Below are 19,765 nucleotides of genomic sequence, written 5' to 3'. Positions count from 1 at the left end.
CTGTTCTTTGAAAGTGTCCTCGGAGGACTCCTAAATGTCCTCTTTTTTAAAAATTTTGGTTAAATGCACCTGGAAATTGGACTGAGATGTACGAAATCAACGCTCAAGTAACGGTTCGGCGGTCTTTTGGGAACTTGAGCCAGAAAATGACCTTTTTTAAGTCAACCAACGGAAAATCTGAAAGAACTATTTTGGAGTTGAGCCGGAAAGTTGACCTTTATTTTGTCAACCAACCACAAACTCGGGAAGAATATACCATATTTTCCGGATTTCACTCCAATATTGAAAGTCTGAAAATTTTGAAACAGTATCCGCTTTGAGATTCCCAAAAATATGGTAACCCCATATACAACTGACAATAATTATTTCTCACCTGGACGACATCACCCAATCCAACCGTGCGGCCGGCCACAACGTAAGCGTCAAAAACGTCCGTACACCAGACGTGACCGTCTCGAACCAGGCGTTTTCGACGAGGATGCTTCGTCTCGTCAAAAGCATTTAATATGCCTGAGAAATGAAAATCGCCTTATGAACGTTTTCCCGGAGTAGATAACGAGGTACGCTAACATACAGTCGTACACAACGACGAAAGGCCTACACATCGTGTAGGCTACTGATGGTTGCCCACGATTTCATCATCCGACACAACGAACAGTTGCAGTTGAGCATCTGACTTTATACACCCTAACCCAATGCAATAGGTTTGTTTTGTGCGTGACGACGCTGATACACAGTTCAATTCATGCACCAGTATTCCATAGAGAAAGATGCGTATAGTACGGAATTTTATACGGCCCCGTATGGGTTTATCAATCAAGTACCACTGTAATAACCAACATGCTCATCGTCAAACATTCGACTACTGTCCTGCTGAGTCTACCTAACAAAATACTTCAACTCGTGCAAAAGTATGAATTTTATTGAAAAACTTGTTTGCAAAACAGAAACGGTAACAAAAGTACTGCAATACGCCACAAATACGGGCCAGGTCGTCGCCAACGCCAGCCATCGTCGTAAAAAGCTTTAAAAGCGGCAAGACGGTTGCTAAAGCGTGTACAAAAATACAATGAAAAAACAGTTTGAGAAAGTTTATCAGCGAAGTAACAAGAATGCCATCCTTCTATGGCAATGAAGACGTGATATTTAGGTATGGTCGAAAGTGACGACCTATTTCGTTGTCAAATGGGGCTGAAGCGATTATGCTCGGGTGGGGTATCGTATAATTAGGGTTTGAGGTTAGGGTTGGATTGGGATGTCGTATAATTAAGATTGAGGGTTAGGATCGGGGTGCCCAAAAATCAAGGTTTGGGTTAAGGTTAGGATTATCTTAGAATTAGGGTTGGGGGATAGGTTCGGGTCTAGGTATTGTAAGATTATGGTTGGGGTAAGGGTAAAATGAATGCTCCTCTGATACCCTGACCCTAACCATTCATAAAATCCATGAATATTGACATGATCACGGGGAACCCAGGTTGTTGATGACCTTTTTTTAGTCATCAACTTCCCAAACCTTTCACTCAAGGCTCTGGAGTGCAGGTAACAACTTTTCCGTTTCAGAGGGTGACGAGAGGTCAAAGAGGTTGAGAACCACCGGCTGACACAGTAAAAGCCCTGGTAACTCTGTGTCATAATGCCGAGCTACAAAAAGCCTGCTGCACCAATGCGTAGATATGATTTCGGCAGCCGTCAATTGGAGCGATGTGTTGATAATCTGGAAGAACAGTGCTGAATGTACTTAAAAATAGCGATTGTGACCATTACTCACCAACTTCTATGTCATCCAATTCCAAACCAACAGCAACTAAAGCATATTCAGCACCGGCACCAAACTGTCCGGAAATTTCAAGCCCGGAATCTCCAACACGTATTTGGCGAGGAACGCCAAGTATTTCTCTTGCGAGCTCGGAAACTCCAGACCAAGCACCCAGTAGCACGACACCAGCACCGCGAGCGCAGTTCGCATGTCGTCGACACCTGTGATTTTCGATCCATCAACGGCTACATGGATATTTTCCGAACGGTCGATCACAATTGTAGGAAAAGGTAAAGTCAGTTTTTCCTTAAAAGAAAACCATTTTCACCCCAACTTATTAAACGTAATATAAACCAGTAGTAGGTAACCTAAAAATTTTATCAAGTAGCCAGTTAAACTTGAAAACAAAAGTTATTTTCGAACTTATGTCCTTGTTATTGACACAATCAGTCCTTCACAGAGACTGATACAACTCGACGGCGAGTTGGACTGGAGCAATCGTTGCGAGTAATGACTGGCTCAGTATGATTAACTGACTGCATATAGTCCAGACACAATAAGTTCCCCTTTGTGTGTATTGTAGAATGACGATCAAACAACCCAGACTACAGCCCTATTGTTCATGGACTGTACAAGGGTGAGTGCAGACTGTATTTTGGGAATCAGGAAATTTCAGTAAATGGAAATTGGGTATAAATAAAAAATTGTTCTGGTAAATCATCTTACATCTCCGCGCCGTATAACGTTACGCGCATTCACGAGGTCCGCCATGGCTGCAACAAAGAAGGCGTCCCCGAGCTCTAAAAACAAAATATGTCCGAGAATTGGTCAGAGGCAGTGAATAAAGCTAACTCTTAGACCTGTATTCAAGAAACCTTAATCAGTGCACAAACACATTTTGCGTCAACATTACGTAAGAATCGGTATTCAGAAAGCGAAGCAAGAGAACGAGTTTGAGCTCGACTGGAGACGAATTTAGCACTCTTTCGAGTTTTACATTTATGGTATTCAATGACGGTCTGAGGTTGGAGTCGATCTCAAAATGTGGCCTCAGAGCAAGTCAAGCCGTGGGCAGACTCGGAGCCTTACCCATATACTTTTTTACGGTTAGGCCGAGAATACATTATGGAAATTGTGCTGTGAGCATGTTCGGTGCCTGGATTCAAAATTTCAACTGTAACATATGGCAATGTTATAAGAATGAGATCATGTTCCAGCGCCATATGGCTTCATTGTTGGCTGCGTTGCGTAGGCTATTGCCAAATCGGCGGACACTTTTCATCAGAAAGGACGTAGTTTATTTTTGTCCTTGATCAGAAAGGCGTCCAACGGATTCGCAAAAGCGGTTAATTCCTCACAACGCATGGTTTTATCATTTAAATATAAAACGTAGCATCAGGATATATAGAAATGAATGGGGGATGAATGTTGCTGAAAAACCACACACAAGCTGTTGTGTACAATAGCGATCTTCCAATCCTAATGAGAACCGAATCCGCGGCGATGCGGGCAGACAATACGGCGCCTCAGCAGACAAATGAAATGGTAGATGACCTGGTGCTTTATGAATGTACGCAATGTTAGATCATCTCAATACTGTTAATAAAACCGTCCGTCCCTGTGAATGGCGAAAATATCAACAACGCGGTACTACTACCCATCACCAGTAATTCAATAAATAACTTGTGCTTACCCATCGAACACCTCGTAGCCTTCGATAGCCGCGAAAATCTGTTGATTACGAGAGCTTTGATTTTCATAATTTTACATTCGCTTATTTCGTTCATTTTCTTCAAGAGATCAAAGTTGACGATAGTCTTCATTTCCGCGAGCATCTGAAGCCCAGCTCACAGTTAACGGAATGCAATATTTTAGTATAAACGATACTGACGATTAAACCTGACGAATGTCAGCCGAAAATTCAGGTTCATTACCATATGAATATACTATTCAACTGTATATTGAAGTTCTGTACCTCCAAGAAGCTCTTTAAAGTGTGATATGGACTTAATATTATTGGCGAACAGATAAATCGGTTGAGATAAGCCTACACTAACTAAGCATCGACGGTAACAACAAAAAGAAACTATTGACACTAACCCATTTCGCTTCGAGCAAGCAAGGATAATCCGTCAAGATTCGACATGTCGTTAAACCCGCCGCAATATCGGCTCTCCGGTTGGCAAAAGTCATTTTCATAATGTCGCCAATGAATCTGTCGGAAGGGGCTTCTCTCTTCACTTCGGCGCACAGGCCCCCTATGAAAAACCGCATCTTCTCGGCGTCTTGAAGTTCCTCATCGTAAGGCTGGAACCGCAGAAACGAGTAGCATCATATTCATGACACAAATGCAAGCAATTCCCATTGCCACATCATCAGACTTGGACAACTAGATAATTCTGACTCGACTCGAGTCAACCTGTGTATCGACTGTTACCACACTATCGGTATTTCGTCTATTAGTACTGGTACTTGAAAATGCGACCCGAAACCGTTGAAAGTAAGGAAAATGAGTATATTATGAACGAAAAGCATTCGATATCACCAAGCCGAGCTGTGAAAAGTGGGTTTAACAAGACTTTAAATAGATACTGAACAGTCAACACAATGACTTGGACTCAAACCTTTGCTCGAAGACATGGACTTGACTTGTGACTCGGAACCTTGTGACTTGGTTACAACCTTGGGCTCTAACCATCACAACATCATGTCTCAGGCAGACTTGCAGCGAAAATTAAAAACTCACATGACTCCATCTGGGATGTTTGCATTTCGGAGTAGCCGTCACATTTGTCGTGTTTGCGGGACGTTTCTTCGCGCCTCCAAACTTCCGTCGCATCGCTTTCTGCTGCTCGTCGACCAAATGCGATCTGCGGTGCTGCTTCAGTTTGTTGCGCAGCTGCTGATGCCACGATCTCTGAACCAGAGTTGGAAAACTGGAAAATTATCGGCTATTCGCAATTAGCTATACAGTTCTTTTTGCCAAACTAGACTAGATTAGGAATTATAGCTACACAGCTTTTCAAAATTCAACTAGAATTAGATTTATAGCTACACATTTTTTCACCTAATTAAACCAGATTTCGAATGATAGCTACCACAGGTTTCTCCAAATAAAGCTAGAATTAGAATTATAGTTAGGCTCAAGCATTTTTCCAAATGAAACTAGAGAATCAGAATTACAGCTACAAAGTTTCTTTTTTCCAAATTCAACTAGAATTAGAATTATAGCTAAACAGTTTTCTACCAAATTAGACTAGATTTAGAACGATAGCTAGGCTTACACATTTTTTTCCAAATTCAACTAGAATTAGATTTATAGCTAAAGTTTTTTTTACCTAATTAGACTAGTTTAGAATGATAGATACATAGGTTTCTCCAAATAAAACTAGAGTTAGAAATATAGCTAGGCCTACACATTTTTCCAGATTAAACTATAGAATTAGAATTATATCTAAACATTTTTTTTCCAAATTCCCCTAGAATTAGCATTTTAGCTACACAGTTGTTGTTCCAATTCAACTAGAATTAGCATTATAAGTTATAATGCTAATTCTAGTTGAATTTGGAAAAAACACTGTGTCGTTATAATTTATAACAACATAGTTTTTTTTCGAATTCAACTAGAATTAGCATGTTAGCTACACATTTTTTTCCAAATTCAACTAGAATTAAAATTATAGCTACAAAGTTTTTTCCAAATTCAACTAGAATTAAAATTATAGCTACACATTTTTTACCAAATTAATCTAGGATTAGAATTATAGCTACGCAATTTTTTTTTTCAATTTAGAATCATGGATACAGTTTTGTTGAAATTGGATTACAATGAGAATTATCGAATTCGCAAAAACTTTAAAATTGCATTAAATTCCGAATTATAATGTGAAACAAAAAATTCAAGTTTGGTTCATATCAGATCATGGTTCACCCTCATAAGCACGAGAATTGCAAATGTCTGTGCGATGAGCTTGGCTCGTTACGCACTACACAGTTCTGCTGTAGCGTTTTCAGAAAAACTAGAAATTTTAGATTAGATTAGAATTGGAATAAACATTCCACACATAACATTACAATTAGATTACATTATCCTCTACCAAGTCTTTATTATCTGTTTGTCCAAGTCTGTAATAGAGCATGCAACAACAATCTTTGAAAAACAAAATGTTTGCTGCATTTTGCCATCAAAGCGTAATACAGCATCAAATGACCACTTACATGATAGCATCCTTTAGTCGCGTACTTGTCTCGCAACGTTGGATATTTTGTAACCAGCCTACTGCAGACTACCGAATACTGGTGACTCGTCGGGTACCTGTACGAGAAAAAAATTATATGCTGTACACTTGCCAATGGGATGGCAACTTGCCTAGAAGCGAAATGCGAGTAAATATCTGGGATGTACTGCCCCAATCTACTTTTTAAAACTGATATATCGTGCATAATTCGTACCAAGTCATAAGACTAGGACGGACAAGACAGACATTTCATTGCAACTTCGAAGAATAGTAAAGTCACCACATGATTGGCACTTCGTCCATCAATACTCATACTTTGAAAATGGCGCCAGAAACCGTTACTACTGAGGAAAATTATTACGTTATGAATGTGAGCCATTCTATCACTAGAGAAGAGTTGAAAAAAGTCAGTTGAACCATATTGAAGTGAAAACTGAACAGTAAACATAATGAGTTGGAGTCGATCCTCTAGTAACTGACTCGGACTCGGGCTTGACTAGGTGGTGAATTGAAAATGACTCGACTCGGGTCAAAACTATAAAAGCGAGATTGACCGTGACTTGGAACCTTGCGACTTGGTTACAACCCTGCCGATTAGATGGTCAGCATTTTCTTAGGGAACCCAACAATTTAATCATTGAATCCCAGAATCCCCCAAAAAAGTTATTTTTGAACAACCCCAATGCACAACCACACGAGTTACCTTGTATGCTGTAAGACGCTTTCCATAAGTGCATTAGCGATAGCTTTGCGTTGAGACCTCTCTAAAACTTCGTGTTTCTTCATCAACTTCATGCTTGAGAGAATTCGACGAGGCAGATTGGGAGTTTTGTAAGAACTCAGCCAACAATTTTCTCCTGCGCAAACAATTTCGTTCAACATCATAACGAAATCGCAAGTCGATAATAATTACCGTCTGAATCACTTGGGGCGAGCGAGTTTCGTAATGATGACGGCGACATTGTTACATCCAGCGCATTGTCTTCTGAAACAATGACATAAATGATTCGTGCAACAGAGCTTGAAAATTTCCCGTCGAGTATTTGTGACATTTTTGTATTGACTCGACTTGTATTCGAGTCATTTTGCATGACTCGAACCAAGTTGTATGACTCGAGACCAGGACGGCCAAGACAGACATTTCGTTGTAACTTAAAAGTATAGTAAAGTTACCACATTATTGGATTTCGTTGTCAGTCCTGAGGCTTGGAAAATAGTACCAGAAACTGTTAAGACTTGGTAAAATATTTATATATCGAATGTGAGCCATTTTATATACCGTACCTCAAGCAGAGTTGAAAAAATGTGGTTTGAACCGGATTGAACTGAATATAATATAATGTCGTGGACTCCAGTAAAAAAACACTACGACTTTGACTCGACCCTCTACTAGCTGACTTGGACTCGGACTTGACTCGGTGGTGAATTGAAATTGACTCGACTAGACTCAAGAAAAAACTATAAAAGTGAGATTGTCTCGTGACTCGGAACCTTGCGACTTGGTTACAACCCTGATAATTGGTTTGAGAGTTTTGATAAAATTTGCCTACAATACGTATGCTGGGTGACATGCTGATAACATGGGAAGTTCGAAGTCACGTTTTGCAATGTCGCAGCTAAATCAATCATATCACGATACCTTCTTCTTCATCCATTCCAAATTCTTCTGTCATAGATCCATTTGCTTCAGGATCCTGTCGTGACCCAGTGTCCGACCCGGTTGGAGTCACCGCTTCTGCCATTGGACAGGAGTCTAGCCAGAAAAACGGCACTATTTTACAGGCAATACTGGAGACCAACCAATCATTATGAGTTGGCCGATATCACATTTTAAAACAATTATCGGTATTAACAATCCCGTGAAGTCAGACGTGATTCAGAACTATTATCGGAGGCTAGTAGTATAGGAATATTGATATATTTCTTTTTGAAAATGGTGCCTTAAGCTAGATGTCATATCTATCGAATATCGACTAATGAAATCAGAAGATTATCAGTGAAGGTGGTAGACTGGTAGTTATCAGTTTTATCAGTATCGGATTAAAAATTCGATATCGTTTGGGCTCAAGTCAACACTGTACTAAAAAGAGAAAGAAAAAGATGCTAAAAGCTATTGGAATTTGCACAAGATTTTCTGTTTTCTGGTAGGTTTATTCCAGTGTCATAAAGAGGTCGCTAGGCCTACTATCTCTAAAAATGCAGGGTGTAATACTATTTACTAGTTGCTGACGATTACCCCTGACGAGTGTCAGCCCAAAATATTTGGGCTTATTCAATTTGAATATATATATTCAATTGAATATTAATTATCTCATCACATTCAGCACCCAATTCAGAAGTAGAACATGACTTTTACAATAACAAACACCTCACTCAACATTGATGTAACATAGCTGTGACGTATGCACTCTTTCAAATTACTAAACTGATCGAAATAATCAGTTTATCATGTTATGTTATGTTTTGTATACAGAAGGAAGCAAATTACAATATCTCAAAACCTGATTCCACACCATGTAAATAATGGCAATTATGTCGGCCCAATATCAATATCAACAGCCTTTTCTTGCCAAATTCATAACTGGTGATTGAGGTTGGACAGGACAACAATGCAATGCTGCAAGATTAATAAAAATACCAATACTTACCATTGACATTTTCTTTTTCGTTTGCTATGGGTAGGAACACTAAATTCGCCACTTTGGGCTGAGAATCCTGAGATTCGTCTAAAAACATAAATAAATAAAAGCTTAATGAAAAGATCGTTACAGGTATAGAAGGGTAGGCCTATTATCTGGATAAGCTCGACTAAAACATAAATCCCAATCAGTGCACAGCTTCTACTTTAGGCTGTGTATTATTTTGGGGGACTATCACTAGAACTACTGATAATTGCTTCTTCTACCAATGTATGAAGAAATACATATTGCATACAAATTGTAAAGTAGAAAGCAGCCTAGTTCATCGATTTATCCGCATCATTTCATGAATGTAATCATTATACCACAAACAGGATGAGATTGAACGGACGACCAGTCTTGATTGGAATCGCTGGCCTTTTTGCCTGATATATCAGGTGAGCAGCGATGATTTTCCAAGTTCAAGTAATTTATTAAAAAATAAAACATAGGCCTAATATGAGCACAGAATACCGATTCCATACAGGCGACCAGTCATGGACAACTAGAGAATTTCCAGCTTTTCCAAATTATATTCGAATAAGAATTGCAGCTAAAAAGCTCTAAGTTATCCTATAAAAACAATTGCATAGCTACCCGCATTTTCTGACACTTTCATAGATGCTCCCGCAAATGTTTCATCTCCCGGACCTAGAATAGTTAAGGTAACTTAGGTCTCGAATGCCTAAAACTTCTGTAACTCACATATCTTTTTCACGAGTAGCTTGCAGGATTCTGGCACGTCTTCAATATTGTCAACGTCAACCCAATCCTGAAATTCCGTGTCAAAGTACTGAAGCATGAACATTGTGTCCTGAATTTTGAAGGCGTTCACTATCTTCGCAAACACTTCTTCCTTCTTGGTAACGCTAACCAACTTTTTGGATTCCTCGAAAGTTACATGATACTTATATTTTTTTGACGGCATATTCATGTACTGCTCTGCTATAGAGTACCGCACTGACTATGGACACAAAATGCAGAAGTCTTAATTAATTGATGGATTCTATAATTTGGTAATTTTCTAGTGTCATATCCTGAACGGGATTAGAAAAATTGTACTTCAAAACTGGCCTTTCCAATGCAGAACGACCGTATCAAAATGTGCAAGGCACCGTTACCGTATATCACATTGTCGAATGTCGAGTATATCCTACAGGGTTGGTTCGATTGGTTTGAAATAAGGACAGATTTGTTTGAAATGAGGAGAGTCTCATGTTTGAAATGAGGATAGTCATGTCAGAAATAAGGATAGTCATGTTTGAAATAAGGATAGTCGCTATATTCACTATAAAGTCAGTTGCAGTACCAGGCACGACTTCCCAGTGGTAACCCAGTCCGAATACATCCCAGACATGATGTCCGAACACGCCCCAGACACGATGTCCTAGCGTCAACACAGTCCTAACATACCCCAGACATGATGTCCGAACACGCCCCAGACACGATGTCCGAATAGCAGCACAGGCCGAACACACCCCAGACATGATGTTCAAACACGTGCAAGACACGATGTACGAGTGTCAATACAGGCCTAACATCACGCCCAAGACACCATGTCAGAATGGCAACACAGACCGAACAGGCCCCAGACACGATGTCCTAGTGTCAACTCAGATCCGAAAATAACCCAGACACCATGTTTGAATGGCCAAACATGCCCCAGACAAGATGTCCGACTGGCAGCACAGGCAGAACACACCCCAGACATGATGTCCAAACACGTCCCCGACACGATGTCCGATTGGCAACACAGGCCGAACACGCCCCAGACACCATGTTTGAATGGCAATAGCACAGGCTGAACACGCCCCAGACATGATGTCCGAACTCGCCGCAGACACGATGTCCGAGTGTCAACACAGGCCGACACGCCCCAGACATAATGTCTGAATGGCAGCACATACCGAACACGTCCCAGTCACGATGTGCGATTGGCAACACAGTCCCAACACCCCCCCCCAGACACGATGTTAACAAGGTTGGTCATGTTTGAAATACGGTCCTTGTCAAATGAGCCCAGCGGCAAACACAGGCGACCCGCAATAAATGCAAGGGACATTAGTATTGGCCGAACTCATACATTAACTTTGAAACCCCAATTTAACAATACCGATCTTGATCGAAAGCTATTCCGGAAATACAATTTTAAAGCTGGCAGGTCAACGGAACCACCCAGAAATATAGCCGTCCAAGTCTGAAATCTGAAAATCGGCATTGTTCCGAATGATCGCTCGATAAAATTCCCATTATCCTGGTCAATTATTCATTCGGACATGGTGTCTTGGGCGTGTTCGGCCTGTGTTGATACTCGGACATCGTGTCTGAGGCGTGTTTGGACATCATGTCTAGGGTGTGTTCGGCCTGTGCTGCCTATCGGACATGGTGTCTTGGGCGTGTTCGGCCTGTGTTGATACTCGGACTTCGTGTCTGAGGCGTGTTTGGACAGCATGTCTGGGGTGTGTTCGGCCTGTGCTGCCAATCGGACATCGTATCTGGGGCGTGTTTGGCCATTCAAACACGGTGTCTAAGTTGTGTTCGGACTGAGTTGACACTCGCACATCGTGTCTGGGGCGTGTTCGGTCTGTGTTGCCATTCAGACATGGTGTCTTGGGCGTGCTAGGCCTGTGTTGACACTCGGACATCGTGTTTGGAGCGTGTTCGGACATCATGTCCGGGGTGTGTTCGGCCTGTTTTGCCAATCAGACATCGTGTCTGGGGCGTGTTCGGTCTGTGTTGTCATTCGGACATGCTATCTTAGGCGTGTTCGGCCTGTGTTGATACTCAGTCGTCGTGTCTGGCGCGTGTTCGGATATCATGTCTGGGTCGAGATCGGCCATTCAAACATGGTGTCTGGGTTGTGTTCGGACTGAGTTGACCATCGGACATTGTGTCTGCGGCGAGTTTGGACATCATGTCTGGGATGTGTTCGGACTGGATTTGGGATGTGTTCGGACTGGGAAATCGTGCCTGGTACTACAACTAACCTCATAGTGAATGTATAGCAACTATCCTTATTTCAAACATGACTATCCTCATTTCTAACATGACTATCCTCATTTCAAACATGAGACTAACCTTATTTCAAACATGACTATCCTTATATCAAACATGACTATCCTTATTTCTAACATGACTATCCTTATTTCAAACACGAGACTGACCTTATTTCAAACATGACTAACCTTATTAACATCGTGTCTGGGGGGTGTTGGGACTGTGTTGCCAATCGCACATCGTGTCTGGGCCGTGTTCCGACATCATGTCTGCGTTGTGTTCGGCCTGTGCTGCCATTCAGACATATTGTCTGGGACGTGTCGGCCTGTGTTGACACTCGGACATCGTGTCGGGGCGAGTTCGGACATCATGTCTCGGGCGTGTTCGGCCTGTGCTATTGCCATTCAAACATGGTGTCTGGGGCGTGTTCGGTCTGTGTGGCCATTCGGACATGGTGTCTTGGGCGTGTTCGGCCTGTGTTGATACTCGGACATCGTGTCTGAGGCATGTTTGGACATCATGTCTGGGGTGTGTTCGGCCTGTGCTGCCTATCGGACATCGTGTCTGGGGCGTGTTCGGCCATTCAAACATGGTATCTGGGTTGTGTTCGGACTGAGTTGACACTCGGACATTGTGTCTGGGGCGTGCTCGGTCTGTGTTGCCATTCAGACATGGTGTCTTGGGCGTGTTAGGCCTGTGTTGATACTCGGACATCGTGTCTGGGGCGTGTTTGGACATCATGTCTGGGGTGTGTTCGGCCTGTGTTGCCATTCGGACATGGTGTCTTGGGCGTGTTAGGCCAGTATTGACACTCGGACATCGTGGCTTTCGCGTGTTTGGACATTATGTCAGGGGTGTGTTCGGCCTGTGCTTCCAATCGGACATCGTGTCTGGGGCGTGTTTGGACATCATGTCTGGGGTGTGTTCGGCCTGTGCTGCCAATCGGACATCGTGTCTGGGGCGTGTTCGGCCATTCAAACATGGTGTCCGGGTTGTGTTCGGACTGAGTTGACACTCGGATATCGTATCTGGGGCGTGTTCGGTCTGTATTGTCATTCGGACATGGTGTCTAGGGCGTGTTTGGCCTGTGTTGATACTCGGACATCGTGTCTGGGGCGTGTTTGGACATCATGTCTGGGGTGTGTTCGGCCTGTGCTGCCAATCGGACATCGTGTCTGGGGCATGTTCGGCCATTCAAACACGGTGTCTGGGTGGTTTTCGGATCTGAGTTGACACTAAGACATGGTGTCTGGGGCGTGTTCGGTCTGTGTTGCCATTCAGACATGGTGTCTTGGGCGTGTTAGGCCTGTATCGACACTCGTACATCGTGTCTGGCGCGTGTTTGAACATCATGTCTGGGGTGTGTTCTGCCTGTGCTGCCAATCGGACTTCGTGTCTGGGACGTATTTGGACATCATGTCTGTGGTGTGTTCGGCCTGTGCTGCCAATCGGACATCGTGTCTGGGGCGTGTTCGGTCCGTGTTGCCATTCGGACATGGTGTCTTGGGCGTGTTCGGCCTGTGTTGATACTCGGACATCGTGTCTGGGGTGTGTTTGGACATCATATCTGGGGTGTGTTCGGCCTGTGTTGCCATTCGGACATGGTGTCTGGGGCATGTTCGGCCATTCAAGCATGGTGTCTGGGTTGTTTTCGGATCTGAGTTGACTCTCGGACATGGTGTCTGGGGCGTGTTCGGTCTGTGTTGCCCTTCATACATGGTGTCTTGGGCGCGTTGGGCCTGTATTGACACTGGTACATCGTGTCTGGCGCGTGTTTGAACACCATGTCTGGGGTGTGTTCGGCCTGTGCTGCCAATCGGACATCGTGTCTGGGGCGTGTTCGTACATCATGTCTGGGATGTGTTCGGACTGGGTTACCACTGGGAAGTCGTGCCTGGTACTGTAACTGACTTTATAGTGAATATAGCGACTATCCTCATTTCAAACATGACTATCCTTATTTCTGACATGACTATCCTCATTTCAAACATGAGACTCTCCTCATTTCAAACAAATCTGTCCTTATTTCAAACCAATCGAACCAACCTTCCTCAGTATATCATCAAATCACAAAGAGCAAAAATAACATTAACATGTGCGTATACGCCCGCATCTACCAAAAAATCAGAACTTTCTGTGTCCTGTCAACAGAACTAAACACTGATGCGGCAGCGCACTTCGAGTGCAGTGTTGCATTGTTGAGCATAGTCACTCAACTTCTAGTGAACTAGTCAACCTTGGTATTGCAGCTCCGCTATCGCCATGTGGGAAACGGAGCAAATAGTCACGTGATAATAACAACGTTGAGTTCGATTTATTATTATATTGTTATCCAATCAATGCACCACAAGATTGCGATACAATGAAAAGATAAGGTGCCGAAAGCCGAAACGTTTTGGAGTGTTCTTTAGCGGGGGACATAGCATAATGCTGACGATAACGTCCATAAGCGCCTACAAATTTGGCGGATCCGATTGTATTCCCGTCGGAGGTTTATCTGGGCTACTCGTCCCCCGCCGTTGCCGTTCTTACGGCGACAAAAAAGCCCAGAAAAGGACCCAACGAAAGAAGGCGCTCACAAGGAATGGAAAGAAGTAGTAGAAAGGGCCGCGGATTCAAAAAAGATCAACATGGAAAAGAACTGTGACATCGGGCACTGTAGGCCGAGGTGGATGTTAGATTAAAAGGATCGCTACTGATGCGTGTCGTTCGACATCGTCCCATCTGTTCATGACATCGCATTGTGTCTTATCGCATTGTGCATTGTGTGTGACTCCTTCAAATGAAAAATATAACTTAACGATTAGTATTATAAATCAGATGGTGGGCGTCGACGCCATGCCACCTACATTATCGACCCGTTACGCTGCACTCATTGGAAACACGCTGCGTGCTTTCCACTGCCTGACTCGCCTGACATATGCGAAGTGGAGATAAATAACGAACCATCTAGCTAGGTTATCTTCTCAATCATCACATCAGCTTTGTTTATGCACTTAAACTATAGGACACTATGCTTAAACTATTTACTGTAGTTTCGTAGGTAAAGCGAATTTTTGTGATTTCGTTTGAAGTTATGTGGATATATAGGCTATACCTCATAACTGGACACTGGACAGCTACATGTCGCCAAATATGAGTCGGATATATAAGCCTACAGTTAGTTATGTGGAATACTGAAAATGATTCTGCTCACCAACACCGTATGTCATCTGACTTGTGCGCATACGCACTGTTGTAGGATCCAGTCCAAATAAAACAGCGCCTTTCAGAATCGTCAAACTGACATCGTTTGGAATAATAACGCGTACTCGGTCCCCGACAGTAGAGCGTAACTTTTGTTGAAGAAGCGGCGATTCAGCAAAACCCCCGACCAGAAATAAATGCGATATTTTCGAATCGATCTGCGAGTCCACATGGTCGACAATCGCGTCCAACGTTGGATTAAATAATCGTCTCATAAGTGAAGGTGTGATTCGAAGCATTCCCTGAAACAAAATCAGAAGTATTCTCTAAAGGGGTTTGACGATAGGGCAGTTCAGTTTGTTTTAAATGTTCTTTCAAAAACACCACAAGATTGCGATACAACGAAAAGATAGGAAGGTGTCGAAACGACTTGGATTAGTCTTGTAAATCAGACGCCTATCTGGGCCTGTCCGATGCAAAAAATAGGCATGCATGTGTCGGAAGACGAGATCGATATATCATATCGTGGTCTTGTAATCGAACAGGACGTTATATAGTTTCCCCTTTGATGTTTTTCGCGGTATATACATTATACGTGCAGATACATACCACGAGTGCCTGATGTAGCCTATGCTACTGCTACAAATGCCAATGGCCATTTGGTCAAGGAAGATATAGTTACGGCTAACCTTATGATGCTTTCTAATTCTTGCACCAACCCTCCATGTTATCACGCAAATGCTGAGCGCCAATCGGGGAAGCCATGAATACCAGTGTTACTGATCAGGTCTTTGGTCTGACCTGACCGGGAATTAAATCCAAACCCTACCGATCAAGAAGCCGGACGCGCTTCACCATTACGCTATCATGTCGACAATCTCAGCATCATGACATCAATGATGATTCCAAAAGCACGGAATCAATGATCTACCAGCATTCATACCTGGGACGACCACTTTACATTTGGATCGCCGTATTTCCGAACCGCTTCTTCCACAGTCGAATTTTTCGTCTTTCTTAGGAGATCGATAAAAGAGAACGGTAGAGAGATGTTTAAGGAACAGTTCTTGGATGGGCTGGCCGATCTTTTACGCGACTCCCATGCCACGAATAAGTCTACCTGAGAAGAGAAATTAACATGTGCATGACATTGAAGCATATAATGCAGGGTTATCATATTTTGGAATCGGGAAAGGAAGATTTTTCGATTCGAAAAAAATAGTATTTATGGTGGCAAATTCTAGGTCATCATCATCATCATCATCATTGGTTTATTAGCAATTTTATCAGTTCAATACACCACAAAAAATGCGATACAATGAAAAGACAGGAAGATGACGAAGCGACAAGGAGTAGTCTATGGAATCTGACACCCACCTTGGCCCAGGCGATGTAAAGAGGAGGCATGCACACTGAATGAAAGTAAAGAAGATAGTATAGAAAAAGAATGCGACAAGAAATAGGGCGGCATGTCATGGGAAGCGAGATCGATAGGTCAGTCGTGGTCCGGTAATCTTGAGGATGGACTGTATTTATTTATTTAGTATTTATTTAGTAGTAATTGCTTGTATTTCGACTTGAATGTGGACATGCTCGTCGACTGTCGGATGGCCGGCGGGATACTGTTCCACACATCAGGTCCGGCATATTTGATGGAGCGATGATCTTTTCGGTCGATCATATGATATTTGGACGACGTGGACGCGCGTGTGTTGTACTTGTGCGCTTTTGATTCAGAGGTAAAGAAGTCATTGAAATATTCGGGGCAACGACCGCAGTGAAACTGATACATAAACTTGGCGATTTCTAGTTTCCGCATATCTTCTATATTTAGGACGCCAAATCCCTTCAGCAGCGACTTATTGGATGGGCAGCCAGGCCCCTTTGGAGCCCTAGCTATGATTCCGAGTACTTTATGCTGTAGTTTCTGCAGTGGCTTGAGTGCAGTTTTACTGGCAGCCCCCCAACAGAGGATGCCATAATGTAACTTCGATTGGATTAAGGATTTAAAGAGTATCAGAAGAACCCGTGCTGGCATGAAGCGCCCAAGGCTGTAGAACAGGCCGCACTTCGGTGATAATTTAGTTTCTAGGGACTGAATATGACTCTTCCAGGACATGTTCGAGTCCAGTAAAACTCCGAGATATTTGGCATTGTCTGCCCACCGTAAATACGATGATTTGTAATCTCAAATTTTGAACACCAATAACTTCGTTTCTAATGGTTCGAATTGAGTCAAATTTGTTGTGCATCGTTTTTCCAGACAACCTAACGATTTCATGGGGTAGCCAGTAAAATTTGAAAAAATTTATTTTAGATAAAGCCAAAACGTTTACTCTTATAGCAATGCCACTATAGGTTGGAATTGAGCCATAATTGGTGTGCAGCGTTTTTCTTAGGTAACCTAGCAATTTTATCAAGTAGCTAGTATAATTTGACGAAAAAAAAGTTATTGTTCAACAGCCCTCGTGTACATTGGATGAATAGGAATAAGTGATAGTAAACTAAAACGACTAGCGCTGAAAATGAAATACGAATGTAGTTAAAGACGAGGTTAGTATATCAGATCGTGGTCCGGTAATCGTGAGGACTGGCTGGTATTCATTTGCAATGATCGACTTACGACGCCGGCGGGTCTTCGCTTCCGAAAATCGTTCATAAACTCGTCGCTAAAAATATCGCGCAGAAGTTTCTCGAATTCGGCATCGACTGCAACGCTGCCCATCGCCCCACCGCTTGCAGCTCGGACCTCCTGTTGACAAAATCGTATCAAAGCATATCAAAGCATTATGTTTGTATTTATTTATTTATTCGCTATTCGAATTCGAGATGGAAAACAATAGAACAGTTTCAAATTTTTCAAATTAAATTAGAATTAGAATTATAGTAACACAATTTTTCCAAAAGAGACTAGAACTAGAAGTACCTCAATCGCAGAATCTTGGAAATCGAATTGAATTCAGAATTAGGAAGAAATATCAAGTTCGGCCTTTACCAGTGATTCCCAACCTTTTTCGACCCATTCAAGCTCGACAGAAATTTTCGTCATTTTTTCGAGTAGTTTTCGTCCAGTTAACCATTTTTTAGACAACTTTCGCGTCATATGCAGAATAAGTCGTCTTCACGTGCAATTTTTTGTCCGTGATAATTAAATATACATCATGAGAATGACAAATGTCTGTACACTAAGTCAAGCTTGTCTTGTTTCGCACTTTTTAGTTCTCCTGTAGCATTTTCAGGAAAATTCACAAATTCCATTTGAATTAGGTTACCGTAATTTTGCCCAAATTATAATCTAATCAAATAGAATTATCTTATAGTTGTATAATTAGAGTAAATTACGGCAAAATTAAGATAGTATAATTCTATCGAATTTCGAATTTGTGATCTGTTTCGACGCTCTTATTTAAATTCGAATGCAGGGTTGTAACCAAGTCACAAGGCTCCGAGTCACAAGTCAATCTCACTTTTATAGTTTTGACTCGAGTCAAGTCGAGCCATTTTCAGTTCACCACCGAGTCAAGTCCGAGTCCAAGTCATCGAGCAGAGGGTCGAGTTCGAGTCATGGTATTATGACTCGAGTCCGAGTCCAAGTCATTGTGTTGACTGCTCAGTTTCCAGTTACAGTCATATTAAACCCACTTTTTATAACTTTGTTTGGTGATATCGAATGGTTCACATGTATAATATACTAATTTTCCTCACTTTTAGCGGTTTCTGGTCGCATTTGCAAGTACCAGTACCAATAGACGAAATCCCAATAGAGTGGTTACTTTACTATTCTCCGAAATTATAATGAAATGTCGGTCTTGGCCGTCTGAGTCTTGAGTCATGCGCAATGACTCGAGTCCAAGTCGAGTCAATACACAAATTGACTCGAGTCGAGTCGAGTCGAGTCATCTCCGTATTTTGAAAATAATGACTCGAGTCAAGTCGAGTCATCAGAAAATCGCTACTCGAGTCGGACTAGAGTCATTACAGCTTTGTTCTAATGTCATTTCCAAATTTCCAGAAAACAAAAATTAACTAAAAATTATCCAGCAGGAATCCAAGTTTCATTCGAACACTATCACATTTCACCTGCAAATGCCACGATCTGTCTCCCACGACTCTGTGCACCGTGACGTCGACAGTGCCTCCCCCGCAATCCACCACCATGTACTGATTGCCGGACTTCAATGATTCTTGTACGGTCGGCATGTCGCGCGACGACGATTGCAATTGTGTGTTACGTAATTTTCTACAATAGATAGATGCAGCTTCGGGCTCTAGCGCAATCACCAACTGGTTGGGGTTGTCTTCGCTTGCCAGTTTCGCCTATAAAAGTCGTTGTAACGTGGTAAGAGAGATATACACATTTATATATCGAAAATTAGTTGGGTTGAATTTAATGTTAGTCATGTTTATTCGATCAATACACCACAAGATTGTCATACAATGAAAACGTAGACCGGTGTCGAAACGACTTGCCGTAGTGTTGGAAATCAGAGCCCGCACCTGGACCGAGACCATATATTGTAGGCTATGGTATATAGACTGAGGCATGCAGTCTCACACTCTGCATGAAGGTATCTTCCACTACTTTGAATTCAGTATGCAATTGTGCATGACCCTTATTTAGGCGTTCTGAAAGACTATTCCAAGTCGTTTCGACTCCTTCTTCTAGCTGATCATTTCATCCCAGTCTTGTGATTTTTTAAAATGGTGAAATTATTAATAAACCGAACTGATATCTGGTTATCATTATTAAAAAAGATATGGATAGTTTGTTGATGGTTGGATGCTCAAACAATGATTAATAAACAATATATATACAATTGAAAACTGAAGTTCTGTACCAGTAAGAAACTCTTGAAATACTCTATTTTATTCAAAATCTGCTTGTAGAAGAAAATTTTTTTCGTAATTGT

The 19,765-nt window shown here is 42.1% G+C and overlaps 3 protein-coding genes across 4 annotated transcripts in view; all 3 read right to left on the bottom strand.

Moving 5' to 3' along the window:
* Positions 1-19,765, bottom strand: part of LOC145455541 (heat shock 70 kDa protein 12A-like) — a 28,557-nt gene that overhangs the window by 1,872 nt on the left and 6,920 nt on the right. Inside the window, exons 12-16 of the mRNA XM_080333522.1 lie at positions 18,936-19,172; positions 17,479-17,607; positions 15,799-15,975; positions 14,866-15,157; positions 374-510 (exon numbers count right to left, since the gene is read on the bottom strand). Coding sequence (XP_080189648.1) covers positions 374-510; positions 14,866-15,157; positions 15,799-15,975; positions 17,479-17,607; positions 18,936-19,172 — 972 coding nt within the window. The remainder of the gene's footprint in view (positions 1-373; positions 511-14,865; positions 15,158-15,798; positions 15,976-17,478; positions 17,608-18,935; positions 19,173-19,765) is intronic.
* LOC145455547 (sterile alpha motif domain-containing protein 3-like) overlaps positions 905-19,765 on the bottom strand; it is an 82,775-nt gene continuing 63,914 nt past the window's right edge. The window contains exons 2-14 of one of the 2 annotated variants that reach the window (XM_080333532.1): positions 9,378-9,617; positions 9,270-9,323; positions 8,643-8,720; positions 7,634-7,747; positions 6,908-6,979; positions 6,698-6,851; positions 5,975-6,071; positions 4,503-4,673; positions 3,857-4,063; positions 3,450-3,591; positions 2,483-2,556; positions 1,769-2,062; positions 905-1,714 (exon numbers count right to left, since the gene is read on the bottom strand). In XM_080333532.1, coding sequence (XP_080189658.1) covers positions 1,805-2,062; positions 2,483-2,556; positions 3,450-3,591; positions 3,857-4,063; positions 4,503-4,673; positions 5,975-6,071; positions 6,698-6,851; positions 6,908-6,979; positions 7,634-7,747; positions 8,643-8,720; positions 9,270-9,323; positions 9,378-9,606 — 1,650 coding nt within the window. In that variant the 5' untranslated portion in view covers positions 9,607-9,617 and the 3' untranslated portion in view covers positions 905-1,714; positions 1,769-1,804. The remainder of the gene's footprint in view (positions 1,715-1,768; positions 2,063-2,482; positions 2,557-3,449; positions 3,592-3,856; positions 4,064-4,502; positions 4,674-5,974; positions 6,072-6,697; positions 6,852-6,907; positions 6,980-7,633; positions 7,748-8,642; positions 8,721-9,269; positions 9,324-9,377; positions 9,618-19,765) is intronic. The other variant, XM_080333533.1, reaches the window with a different exon arrangement.
* LOC145455545 (sodium/mannose cotransporter SLC5A10-like) overlaps positions 16,112-19,765 on the bottom strand; it is a 55,946-nt gene continuing 52,292 nt past the window's right edge. The window contains exon 17 of the transcript XR_013920362.1: positions 16,112-16,580. The gene's annotated coding sequence lies outside the window, so the exon portion shown is untranslated. The remainder of the gene's footprint in view (positions 16,581-19,765) is intronic.

Source organism: Botryllus schlosseri, chromosome 14 (genome assembly GCF_051294905.1).
Source record: "Botryllus schlosseri isolate E-star chromosome 14, Bs_hap1, whole genome shotgun sequence".
In the NCBI taxonomy this organism is placed as follows: domain Eukaryota; kingdom Metazoa; phylum Chordata; class Ascidiacea; order Stolidobranchia; family Styelidae; genus Botryllus; species Botryllus schlosseri.
This window is presented reverse-complemented; position numbering and strand designations above follow the sequence as displayed.